The 14,359-nt window shown below is 33.9% G+C and overlaps 1 protein-coding gene across 1 annotated transcript; it reads left to right on the top strand.

Moving 5' to 3' along the window:
- Positions 1 to 10,921: 10,921 nt before the first annotated feature.
- On the top strand, positions 10,922 to 12,039 carry LOC126707099 (vacuolar iron transporter homolog 4-like). The gene has a single exon (XM_050406701.1). It carries the CDS (start codon positions 11,004 to 11,006, stop codon positions 11,682 to 11,684), a length of 681 nt encoding a protein of 226 aa, XP_050262658.1. The 5' UTR covers positions 10,922 to 11,003; the 3' UTR covers positions 11,685 to 12,039.
- The last annotated feature ends 2,320 nt before the right edge of the window (positions 12,040 to 14,359 follow it).

The following is a 14,359-nucleotide window of genomic DNA, read 5'->3' as shown; positions in this document are numbered from 1 at the left end:
TTTAAGAAACGACCATTAGCTTAGTCTGGAACAGGTTTCTAGCTGTTAATTTGAAGCCAACTTATATGGATTCAATCCTGATAGATGCATTAGTGAAACTAACAGGCTAGTATATAGCCAGGTCAAATTACTATTTTAATTTCAGTCTGCCAACAGACAGCCATTTCCACTCAATTTCTCAATTTGTTGATTGATGCGATTGTGAATGGTACGTAAAATGGTGGGTCGCACAAGGCAGAAAATATTCACCACTCATATTTGCACAAGTCAGCAAATTGTGAAAATAGGCGTGTGGTTGTCTCTGGAATTATTCATTTAATTTCTCTTAGATATGACATGTCTTGCTGTTTTGATTCAAGTGATAGAAAGCCTCAAATTTCATTTGTGCCTAAAGTTTAGTTTGATATGTAACATAGTTGTGCAAATGCTTTTGAGAGGTCATCCAATTATTTTGTTGAAGAAATGTTGAATTACTTAATCCTAGTTTTGATCAGGTGCAGATTTTGGGGTTGCACATCATTGCCTATATCCTTCCAGGCGAAGTAGAATTTGCAAAATTGTAATAGCTGAGACTTTTTCTTTGCTGAGTAGTGGGCCTAATGGAGTGGTTTGTACTTACATTGTAGTCATGTTCCTGGTGATAATCTACCTACTGAAATAAAGCAGTACACCAATAACACGGCCAAAATGGCCCAATACCACGTTTTTTTGAAATTTTTAGCAACAGAGCACTGTTTCGAAAATAATTTGGGATCTACCACTTTTTGTGGTACTCGAGCTTGGTGAGCTCGAGTACCATCTTTTCATTGGTCAACATCTTCTCAAAAAAAAAAGTTGCCCGAAAACGCCACTATAGGGCCTGAAAACCTCACTATAGGGATTAAAACGTCACTATAGGGCCCCTTGAACCTGGTATTATAAAAAAAATTTGTAGGAAAACGCCGCTATAGGGCCCGAAAACGTCACTATAGGGCTTAAAACGCCACTATAGGACCCCTTGAACCTGGTCTGGTATGGGGACTTATAAAAAATTTTGCAGGAAAACGCCGCTATAGGGCCCGAAAACGTCACTATAGGCTTAAAAACGCCACTATAGGGCCCCTTGAACCTGGTATGGGGACTTATAAAAATTTTGTAGGAAAACGCCGCTATAGGGCCAGAAAACGTCACTATAGGGCTTAAAAACGCCACTATAGGGCTCCTTGAATATAGGGCGACGGTTGAATGGAAAAATGTGGTACTCGAGCTCACCAAGCTCGAGTACCACAAGAAGTGGTAAATCCCAAATTATTTCCGAAACAGTGCTCTGTTGCTAAAAATTTCAAAAAAACATGGTATTGGGCCATTTTGGCCCCAATAACACAACAGAAATAAAGCGGAAAGCCCATATGATTCCCTTCTTTTCTTTTTCTTCTCCTCTTTTGGCAGTATGGGACTCGAAACTTACCCATTCGCTAGAGGTGCTTTTATTCATTTACCAGTATTTTAACCCAAATGTACAGGCCATTTTCTCTGGTCTCTTCTTTTTCCTTTACTGGCTTTATTAGAGAAAAACTTGACAATATGCAGGTACGTTCACTTGGGAGAAGTAGGGATAGCCAGAACCCACTGGGGTAACAGGTACCCGACCCGATAGTTCTGGGTATAACCTGATCTCTCATGGGCAAAGAGAATGGGGCTGGGTATTCTCCGGAACCTGATTGAGTCATGTTTGGGTATTTTCTGAATTCAATCCGTATTATTATTATAATTTAATAATAATAATAATAATAATAAAACCTTTCTGGCCTTTTCTATAGGGAAGCTTCGGTAAGTTGGAACAAAACTAGTAGAATTTAGAACCCAATACAATTGCACAGAGCATCACCACAGCCAATAAGTGGCATGTTTCTGAAGCAAACCAATCATTCTTATTTTGGTGTAATTTCCAATTTCGGTGTTCTATTTTCCAACTCACACCTCAAATGATAGTTACAAAATTTTTGAACCAATAAATCGATCATATTTTAGTTTTTAGCCCACCTTCCATCTCATTAGCAAGATCACAACAAAAAATGAAATACTACTTTTCCAGTAACCATTCTATCATAGATTTATGACCATCAAGAAACTATAGAAGAATAACACAACCACAGAGAAGATCTGATTACAAAAATATTGACAAACCTGAAGGTCCTGAACCAACAACAATCACACTAGCCGCAGAATACAAACATAAACGGCAAAATGATAATAGAAGAAACAAAGTAAAAGCCAATAAGTTTTGTAGCTATTGAGCAAATTGTTTTCAGTAAGCTTAATTATGCTTTGAAATTCCATCTTATGGCAGGTTTCTGCTCTTTTTTTTAGTCCTTTCTATTTCTTTGTTGTTTTAAAAAAAAAAAATTTTCTCTTTCCTTAAGTTCTCTTCTAAATTGATTTGTAACTTCTGGACCATGGTAGCCTTCCCAATTTTATACTGGGGGTTAGGTTTAGGTCCAATGTCCAGTAGTACTGGACTTATTAAGATCATGGCATGTGTCCACTTTTAGACACGTGTCACCATCTGACTTGGTCCAATGCACTGGATACACTGAACCTAAACCAAGTCCTTATACTGGCTTTGTAGAATTTTTAAGAGTCCCATTAGTTAAGGTTTTTAATCCGATCCATATTATTATTATTTATTATTTTTTTTAAAAGGGGGTTCGGGTCAGGTTTGGTATTAACGGGCAAAAAATTCAAACAGGCATCAAGAATGGACAGTAATTAGGTCTTGAGGTCCGAATATTCATGGATAAAATTTTCAGGTTGGGTTTAGGTATACCCAACCCAAACCCAGCCCATTGCCATCCTTTGAATAGATTGTAACCAAACTCTATGCTATGGAGTCCAAGTATTAGGCCGATAAAGATAGCAATAAACAATTCGAAGGTATTGTATAGCACCTTGGGAACGGACCACTAAGATTGTATGGATATTGTATTTTCGGCCTTTTTCTAGAATACAGTTGATAGTGATGTTGCTAGTTCTATGCTCTCTTGGCTGAATACAGGTCCTCTACCTCATCCTGTTAACTACCCTTTTATAACTCTCATACCCAAAACAAAAAACCCGGAGCACGTACGTGAGTATTGCCCTATAATCCTTTGTAATGTTCTCTACAAAAAAAAAAATTCAAAAGTACTTGCCAATAGATTGAAAAATGTTTTTCCCACAATTGTCACTGAACATCAATTGGTTTTTGCTAAGGATAGGCTTATATCTAATAACATTATTATTGCTTTTGAGACCTTACATTATATGAAAACTAAAAATTCTGGTAATATGGGTTTCATAGCACTGAAACTTGATATAAGTAAGGCCTATGACTGGGTAAAGTGGGTTTTCTTAGAAGGTCTTATGAGAAAAATAGACTTCAATGAGCGATAGATTGGCCAGATCATGATATGTGTTAGGTCTATCACATACTCAATTCTGATCAATGGTGACCACAAGGATTGATACACCCAACTAGAAGAATAAGGCAAAGAGATCATTTATCCCCTTTTCTTTTCTTGTTATGTACTGAGGGTCTAAATGGGCAAATCAAACATGCTGATAAAGTGGGTGACATTCCGGCTTTTCTTTGTGCAACAGAGGTCCAAAGTATGATTTTAAAAACTGATTCGGTCAAAGAACTAGTTTGTGCCTAGGTTCCTAGTTCAACTTAATTTTTGCCCGATTTTTACCGATTTTGAGGGATTTTACCAGACCAAATTGGTGCTCGGTTCTCGGTTGAACTGGCCAGTCTAGTCCGGTTTTTAAAACAATGGTCCAAAGCTAACTCATCTGTTATTTGTAGATGACAAATCTTCTTTTTTGTAGGGCAAATACTAAAGAATGTGGCAAAGTACTGGAGATCTTGTTAGGGTTGCCTCAGGTAAAAAAGTGAACAGAAATAAAACAACCCTCTTTTTTAGTAAGTCTACTCTTGAAGATACAAGAATTATAATTAAGGATGTGTTAGGGTTACCTTAGATTATGCAATATGAAAAATAATTGAGTCTTCCATCTTTAGTGTAGAGGGGGAAGAAAGCAAGCTTTAATTACATTAAGGAACAGGTTTGGAAGAAATTACAAGGCTAGGAGGGGAAGCTGCTATCTCAAGCAAGCCAGGAAGAATTTGCTTGTTTATAAATAAACAAATATGAACGAGTTTTTTATCAAGCCAAGCCCAAGTTGTTTATGAACAACTTGGTTCATTTGTAGCCCTATATTTCCACAAGCCCTTCCCTCCCGATCGGATAGCAACTCTGTTATTTTCCAGTGTTACAACACTCATACCTCTTCTTTATCATCATTTCAGACTCTCTATTACTTAATTACTCTCATCTTTAACATTTTCAGTTCTCACGTTATTTCTCATTAGTCCCTTTTTGCATTTTCATTTTGTTAGTAGAAGGAAATTGTAAAACTTCATGTATTTGTGTATATTTTTTTTGGTGTGTGTGTTTGATGTTGATATATTCTAGTTCTTTTTATTTATTTATTAGATATTGTATAATTTAAATTTCTTAATAACTACCATGGAAAAAATTCCTAAAGCCGCCATTGCAAGACATCATATTTATATTTAATATAATTGGTCTAACTATGTGTTTAACTTCTCACATCCATGTGCTAATACCAATCAAATTCACTATTAATAATATAGATTACAACCACTCTTAACAAGAACAAACAAACTAACCCACTCTCTACCAAAAAATAAAAGAAAAAGAAAACAATCACAAGTCACAAATCTCATCACCAATACAAACACATGAAAAGCCTTTCAAAAACACAAATTAACTCAAATCCCATTACATCCAAAATACACTCTCAATATCAACAAATAAACTCACAAAGGAGATATTCACAATCCCAAACCATTAATATAACCAATGATGCTCTCTCACTCAAAAAATATAATTTTTAACTGGAATGTCTGGAATGTGATGCCATTGAAGGACACTATTTTATTAATTTCCATTTAAGTTCCATTTCATTGATTTGAATCCAATAATATATACTATTTCTTTAAGAAACACCTTTGGGACAAGACTACAAGTGTATTAAATTAGGTAAAAAGGAACCACCAATCAAAACCAAAACCAGTGGAACTTAGAACAAGATTCACTTCCAATTGTTTGGTTGGCTCAATCAACACACCAAATAAAATAATTGGCTCAGAGAGAGGAAGGAGAAAAGCATCACATAACCGATAAAGTCTCAAGTGGGAGTTCATAAATATGTCGATAAGATAAAGAAAGTTCTCTTGTTCATTATTATAAGGAGGACCTTGTGGCTTTCGTGTGGAATGCACATTCCCAAATTGACTCTAATACTACTACTTTGTTGATTTGGAAAAAAATAAAGCAAAGTTTTTGGATTCACTTTCATTGTGGAATTGTGGTGGTGGATTTGAGTTGGAGAGCACCTATATGCCACTTATATATCTTTCTATTCGTGTGGAATGCATATTCTCCTAATTTTTCCTTTTATTTTCCCTATTCTTTCCATTTTTCAAGTGGTCCTAATCAGCCATTCATCTTTTGTTTTATTTTATTTTTCTTCCTAAAAAAAAAATTAAGTAGACACAAAAATGGTAATAGTCAACATTTATTTTAATATTGATGGTGTGACAAAATCCAATCAATTTATTTCAAAATAGATGAATGAGATTTAAGGAAATCTATAATGAAGTTACCCTAAAAATTATAGAGTATATTAATTTTTTTTTTAAATTAATGAAATGAAGACACATAATTATGTTTTTTTCCTCAAGATATATATATATTCACTTTTTATATTTTTGGCTCCCAACCATGGGATTATGGGATTATTAAATCCTATGGAGAGATTGCTCAAAAAAAAAAAAAAAAAAATCTTATGGAGAAAAAAAAGGAAACAGTTCGATTCTTCAAATTAATCATAAAAGAGAGAAATGAAGGAGAACACATCTAGTAAAAGAAGAGAGAAAAATAAATTGATTTCATTATGCAAAACTACACATTAGAGAGTAATTATAGAAACGTAGTTGAACCCTATTTCAATCCTAACAAGATTAGGTTACTTGCCCTGCAAATACAAATTAATTGGGATTTAAAACACATTTTGGCCTAATAGATTCTAAAATATCTAACATCTAGAAAAGAAAAATTAAGGAAAGAAAACCAATAAGTGCCCGTTTGGGATTTGCTTATTTTGCTGAAATTGAATTTTTTTTGCTGAAAATACTGTGGATAAAGGTAAAAGTTAGCCGAAATAGTACAGTAGGACTCATAAATAGTACCAAAAAGTATAGTGAGACCCATAAATAGTAGCAAAAATAAGCTGAATAGTAAAATAAGTTGACAAAAATAATTTTTGCCAAACAGACTATAAATAAAAGGAAATAGAGATTGGAGCTAGTGGATTTTTCCATGGAATTTTCTTTTAATTTTTTTGAAGATATGAAAAGGTTTTAATACCTTATGAATGTTTATATGAACTGATGTAACTCTCCATTGGTACTTGTTGAAGGGTAATTAACCTTTGAGTATATATAGTGGTTCATATTCAATTGGTAACTAACTTCTTCTCTCCAACAAATTGCTATTTGTAAAACCCAATAAACTTGGTTGTATCTAGAGAACAAATTTGTTGTAACCTTTATCAATTCTTGTTTCAAGTACATAGATGATAAATATTTATGGTATAGTTTTAAAATATTTAGGGTAAAATACAATAACCTACCATGAGGCTTGGGGGTAATGCCAAGCTCATCCAAAACTTCTTAAAAACAACCAATTTAGGCCTTGTTTGTGCACTCTTTAGACCCTTTAAATAATTCATTGAATTTTTTTTAATCATCAGCAACACCTCTCTCTTTCTTGTTTCTTTTCTTTTTCCTCTAATCTCATCTGATTCTCTCTCTTTCTCTTTCTATTTTCTTTTCCTTTGCATGGCCAAATCTTACCCTTCATGAATCTTCTTTCTCCCATCTCTTTTTCTCTTATCTCTCTATTTTGTTGATGGAAATCTTACAGTGGTAGGTCAGCATTTTTTGATGGGGTGACTAGATTTAGGTTTGGCTGATGTAGGTATCAAGAGTTTGATGTTTTGTTTGGTGGCTTATGGCAATATGGTGGTGCAACTTTGGACCTTGCCCGATGTGATTGTGGTCAGGCCATTCAGGTTTTCTTGAGTTTCTTTGTGAAGGAGATGATGTTTTTTCTTTTGGTTTTCTCAACAACCAAACACTAACTAAAGGAGTCTAAGGAGTAGATGAGACTTATATGGCTTGTCCTTTTGATTTTTTTTGGCTACTAAATTAGGAGTGAAGAAGATTAATGGGCTTTTACTTTTGATTTTCTTGGCTACCAAACACAGAATTATTGATAATTTTTTTTTTTTATAATGAAAAATCTAAAAAAATTGCTGGTGTTGTGTTGATGAAACACAGAATGGTGTGGTGTCAATGTTCCACTAGCTTGTTGACTTTGTAGTCTTCTTTCAAAAATCACAATGTAGCTTTGCACTTTGGGAGAGAGTGCACAAATGGCATTACACATCATTTATGTTTAAGGACCAAATTTGATCATTTCTGAGAAGTTTTGGATGTGTATGATATTACTCCAAAACCTTAGGATATGTAACTGTATTTTATCCAAATATTTACAATTAAACACTTTTAAGTTTACATTAACAAAATTGAAAAAAGCTTGTGAATTTCATTATAAAACTCAAAATTTCCACCTAGTATAGAATTTAATACAAATATCAACATAAAGCTCAAAAATGGGAAAAAAAAATTGTGAATTTCAACATAAAAGCCAGAATTTCCATCTTGAATAGAGTTTCACGTGCATAAATGTTTCAAGTGCATAATTCTAATTTCAACATAAAACTCAAAAGTTTAAAGTGCATAAATATTTATAGTATAGTTCTAAAACTTTTAAAATTGAACACTTTATAATTTTATATTTAAAAAAAATGAAAAAAAAGCCACAAAAATTGTACTTGGGATCAATCTAACAACTAAAAATAATTTCATGTAAATCCTAGGTGGAATTTTTTTTTTTTTTTTTTGAGAAACCTAGGTGGAAATCTGACTTTGAAAAGATTGTAAATATGACTTATTCATGTGTAAATATCGTTACTAAACACATCATATGAATATGAATATTAATTTTTTTGTGAGTTTTTTATTCTTATATTTCATTAAAATACTATTTAGTATTCTTGTAAATGACTTTATTCAAATTAGACTAGGCAAATACTATACATGTGTGTTTGCAGTTTGCACACGCACCCGCATTAGCATGCATGTGCCTGTATGTAAATATGTGCCTATATATATATATATATATATATATATTTGTTCTAAATTCCATAGTCTATATTACCCTTATAGGCTAAATGACTCAATTAAACTAACATAAAGTTAGAAACTGAAATGAATTTCAATAAAACTTAGAAGCTAAGGTGCAATTCCCATTTGGAAATAACTATATATTTTTAAAAAATAATAATAATAATAATTTAAAAGCCATATCACAAGACTTGGTGTTGGGCTTAATTAATGCAAAGCCCAAAGACCCAGATAATTCCTTGGATATTTGCCTACAAGGATTAGGCTTTTTTCTCTAATTTCTCTACTTACAATGGGCCTATAATGGAGCCCGAATTACTTCACGTATGAGGGCTCGAAAGTTATGGACTGAAACTTCATAGATTGGGCTTCACAACCCAAATTATTTTCTCCATTTTGCAAATATTCTTTTATGACGCACAAACCTTGCGACATGGATTGCAAAAGTCTACTGCTTGGCAGATTTACCGGTGCCGTGTCCCATCAACTATCAAAGCACCAAGCTATGCTACTAAGTGTCATCATTTTTTTTGTTGGGAGGGTTTCAACTAGTGTCCGCTTCTAATAATAATTTTTTATCATCAGATCAAGATACTAATCGGTTTTTGTATAGGCGGATATTAAATTCAAATCTCTTATTCAACTATTAAAAATTTTACCAATTAAACTAACTGAAATCCACTCAAATATCATCACTTATTATTAGCCTTGTGCTTCAATTTTCTTCGGTTTGTAAATCGTATGATCTTAATTCATGAGTGCCAAGTGCCAATGACAACTTGATCACCACTGTAGGGATATATTCATGATTCTAATTTCAATTTAGTTCTTGGGTTTGAGTAGTGTGAGGCTCATTAACGCCAGAGTTGCAAGCCAATAGGGAATCTCGTGATATATTGATATATCCTGCCTGATAGGATGTGATTTGCTTCCATGAACTTACATTTTTTCATTCATAAAAAAATAATTTAAGTTTCTTTCTACTATGGGAAGTTTACTTTAGGAATATGTCTATTTTTTCAATATATATATTTTAAATTTTTTATTTGACCTTGTCCTGTCCAAATATAATTACTAAGGTTAAAATGTTTTTTCTTTTAGAAAGTTTTAACTTATAGCGTCTGTTTCTAATAATTTATCTTTATTATTAAATCAAGATATCAATTAGTTTTTGATGTAGGTGGAGATTGAACACTCAATCTCTTATTTGACAACAAGACACTTTACTAGTTGACCCAAGCACAACCATAATCATTAATCGACTTTGACTTGTTGTACAACTATCATGTGGCCAAACACGAAGAAGACCCCAACAAAAGGGTATCAAGTTCTGCTTCATCCTAAATTAACTTGTACTGGATGGTCACTTCGTGAAAACGACAAAACGTACGTGCATACAAAATTTCAGGACTATGTGTGGCTTAACTTGGGACAATTTTGAGAAATTCATTCGAGTCTTTCAAACTGAATACACATTCGACCAAAGGAATTATATATTTGAATTAGGCTAGTTTCAATGTATTTTTCATTTTTTTGCTTTGTTCCAGACAACACAACACAACGCATAACTTCGTTGGCTAACCAAGGACAGTGGTAGCATAAAAAATAAATAAACATCCATATATAGCATATTAATTGGTACTATCAAATAAGCTTTATTTTTATTGGTCAAGTATCATAATCTGAAATATTGCAGATTGCTTCTATGAATCATCCTTTATGATGACTTCAAGTGATTTTAATTAGCTTGTAGCCCATTTTGGCTTGTAAATTCGTTTTTGCGTTTAGGAAGAAATGACTACATTTTAAATACTTATCAGTTTCAAGCTAAATTATTTGAGGAGTAGTGTATTCAATAGAGAGTAGTGCAGGCTGTGCAGCTGAAAAGGACAAAAAACTGACCCAACGAAAAAACAAAGCTCAAAGCTTCCCTTCTCTCTTCTCTTCAGTGGACTCAAAAATCAGAAACGACAAATCCTTCATTATATTTTTGTTTTCTTTCTAGGTAACCGATAGCAAAGCCAGCCATGATGGTTGTTCCTCAAAACCCAGTTGTTGTTAAACAATTAGTTTGACGGCAATAGGAAGATAAGAAAATGTCAAATTATTTAATTGTTGCATTCGGATGGAATATATTATATATATGCACAATTAATATCCTTCCAAATTAACTATTGATGTATCTTCCCAAGATCTGAAAGCTTAAGATACAATTTCCTTACGTGTGGAGTGCACACATGCTTCAATTATTTAATAATACTTCAAATGGTATTTTCCCATCATATGTTTTTTTCTCCCAAAGGTGCTTGTCTATTCAGCTTTCCATGTCTATAGTGGTTTAGTAGTGCTCAATTGTATAAGAAACCTGCATGATCAGTTTTGCTTTTGAAATGAAAGTCTCAATCACTATCTCAATCAACCATGCACCAAAAGATATTTTAATATTTTTTTTTGTTAAACGTTCTGGGGCGTGTGTGTCTTCCACACTCTCATCCCATGCATTGTCCATTTTAAACTAACTCCAATTAGAGTTTCCATCTATAAATACCAACCACAAGAGGCCTGTGTTCACCACAAGTAATCAACACCCTTTCCTCATATTCTTCATTTCTGATCATAATTGCCAATTTGCCTTATTCTCCTCATCATGGCTGCTGCAACTCCCAACCAACTCTCAAATAACAGCGTAGAAATTCCTATTCATGCAAACGAAATTATGGACTCAAAACATTGCCAGAAGATTGAAGAAGGTGACAATGTTAACTACTTTCAAAGGGCACAGTGGCTTCGAGCTGCTGTATTGGGAGCCAATGATGGGCTTGTTTCTGTTGCATCGTTAATGATGGGTGTTGGGTCCGTTAAAGAAGACATTAAACCCATGCTCCTTGCTGGTTTTGCAGGTTTATTTGCAGGGGCTTGCAGTATGGCAATTGGGGAGTTTGTGTCTGTGTACACCCAGAGGGACATAGAAGTGGCACAAATAAAGAGAGAGAACTCAATGAAAGTTGGTGGAGAGAATGAAGAAGAGGGTGAGAAGGAGAACCTTCCAAATCCTTTTCTAGCGGCTTTTGCATCAGCCCTTGCATTTTCAGTAGGGGCAGTAATGCCATTATTGGCAGCTGCATTTATAAAGCCACATAAAGTAAGACTGGGTGTCCTAGTTTTAGTGGCTAGCTTGGCCCTGGTTGTTTTTGGAATTGTAGGAGCAATGTTAGGGAAGACTCCAAAGGTGAAGTCTAGCATTAGGGTTCTTGTTGGAGGCTGGATGGCAATGGCAATCACCTTTGGGCTGACCAAATTAATTGGCTCCAATGGACTACAAATGTGATTTCTGGGTTTTTGACTTTTGTCCTCTTGTTGATTGTAAACTTGTTTTCCTTTGGCTTCCTCCACTTTTTTGTTTACCTTCCTTGCATGCGCATGCTTGTGTTCAGTTTTTTAATGTGTCATATGTCATGGTCCAAGAGTTTTCTAAAAGGAAGTGAAGGGTGTCAATTGAGCTAATCTAACTAGTGATGTCTCTTAAGACTTTACTAAGCACCAGATGGCTTTATTCCACCTTCAACCTTTTGGTTGTGGTTCTTTGGATAGAGGAAGAGCTACCCTCTTATGTGTGGCCTAGCCTTTGGAGAAAATAAAAGTTTGTAAATGGAAATGAATAATAATCGGTTGTTTGAAAGGAAGATATCAACTTGATTAATTCTCTCTCTCTCTCTCTCTCTCTCTCTCTCTCTCTCCGTCTCTCTCTCTGTCTCTCTCTCTGTCTCTCTCTCTGTCTCTCTCTCTGTCTCTCTCTCTGTCTCTCTCTCTGTCTCTCTCTCTCTCTCTCTCTCTCTCTCTCTCTCTCTCTCTCTCTCTCTCTCTCTCTCTCTCTCTCTCAGGTTTAAATTACAATTAGTGTAACTTTTGGAAATATTACATCACTCAATAATATTTTATAGGAATAATATTTTATTGGATGTTTATTTTAACAATTCCTGTAAACTCCTAATTGTATTACATTTTTTTTTTTCATATAACTTCCATATTTGTTAAGTTTCAAGATGATCAGATATTAATTACCATACCATCTAGAATATGTTTAAATTTCAAGTTTTTTCTTCATTTAAATTATACATAAACCATGTGATGAAAGATTGGATAATGAGTAACAATCCATTAATGCAAAATTGAACATGGGTATAAGAACATGGAGAGAGTGGAATATAATATTGTGATTTTATTGGAGTAAGGTGTAAGTCTACCAAAATCTTACAACGTTTTTATAACAAATGTGTCAGTTCATCACAAGTCAAAATAAAATAAAAATAAAAAAGATTATACATGGATCCACCACAACTCAAAATAAAGCTATTGTGAAAATATTGTAAGATTTCCTTGTGCCTATAGACTTTCCCAAAATACCAATCCCACCTAAAGCTACTGAATGGTGGAAGTGTAACATTACCCAAAATGTTACACCAAATGTAACTCCTAGTCATTGTTAAACCACTTTAACAAATATTATTTATTAGATTTATTCTTTGACATGGATTATATGTTCTCATTCTTCTTAGTATACATACCAAATTTTATGTTAATTGGATATTATTTACGAGTGGATCCTTAAATTAATGTTTTGTGTAAAATTATAAAACACAAATGACTTGAAATTCAAGCTTTTTTTTTTTTCAAATGAAAGGAAAGGAGAGAGAGGAAAGAGACACACAAAAAACTAGGTCTATAGTGGTGTTCTTGAAATGCCACTAGAAGTCTTAAAAACGCCACTATAAGTCCCTTTGGGCTATAATGGCATTTTCTATAGTGGTGGTTATGAACATTAATAATGTACCGTAACTATAAACCTATAGTGGCATTTATAAAACATTGCTATAGGCTGAATTTTTTTTAAATAGGCTATAGCAACATTTTATAAACGTCACTATAGCCAAAAATTGAACTACAATGGCGTTCATGAACATCACTATAGGTTTTTTTTTTTTAATTAATTTTTTTCTTTTGGTTGGCCTTTTTTTTAAGGATCTATAGTGGCATTCATGAATGCCACTATAGGTCTTTCTATAGTGGCACTCATGAACGCCACTATAGGTCATTTTTAATTTTAATTACTATAGTAGTGTATAAACGCTACTATAGGCCCTTGTATATGCCCTAGGACTTATAGGTCCTAAATTTTTTTTTTCAAGCATTTTTTTTTTTTTGGGTTGGGCTTTTAGTTTTTCCCAGACTTATAATGGCATTTATAAAACATTGCTATAGGCCCTTGTAAGACCCAAAACCTATATAGTGGTGTTTTTAAAATGCTGTGGCTATAAATAAACCTATAGCACCGTTTTTAGAAAATGCCAAAACGATTTGTAGAAGATGGGAGACTTACCATCAAACTCGAGAGCTTTTAGGGGAGCCATTTGTTGGGTCCCTACATGAACTTCTTAACTCATGGTTAAAGCCAATGTTTGTCTCCTCTGAAATAGTAGGTAGAATTCCCTCAAGGATCTCATCAAAACCTGTCGGGCTTGACGTGGAAAACAAGCTGGAAAAATATTCTTTAACTAACTCACCCATTCGGCCCTCCTCCACCCATACACCATTTTCATCCTCCAAACCTATGACAAAATTTTGTTTGTTCCTTTGGTTAGCTCGACAATGAAAAAATTTTGTGTAACTATCTCCATCCTTTAACTAATCATTCTGTGATCTTTGTTTCCCCATTATTTCCTCTTTAGTTTAAGAGCTTGGATATCATCATGAAGTTGAAAAATACAGCTGGGATTAGATTGGTACAAACCCATCTCCTTGGCCCTATTCAACTCCTTTAGCTTCTTCACAAGTGTGCTACAGACATTCCCAAAAGTCACTTGGTTCCATACTCTAAGATTTTCTTGGCAAAGATCAATCTTTTTTGTAAAATTCCTAACCGGTGATAAACCCAAAAAGCTTTCCCAGGAATCTTTAACAACATCCGCACAAGATTTATCCTTCAACCACATTGCTTCAAACCTT

Source organism: Quercus robur, chromosome 11 (genome assembly GCF_932294415.1).
Source record: "Quercus robur chromosome 11, dhQueRobu3.1, whole genome shotgun sequence".
NCBI lineage: Eukaryota > Viridiplantae > Streptophyta > Magnoliopsida > Fagales > Fagaceae > Quercus > Quercus robur.
Note: the sequence above shows the minus strand (reverse complement) of the source record. Positions and strands in the feature narration are given on the sequence as shown.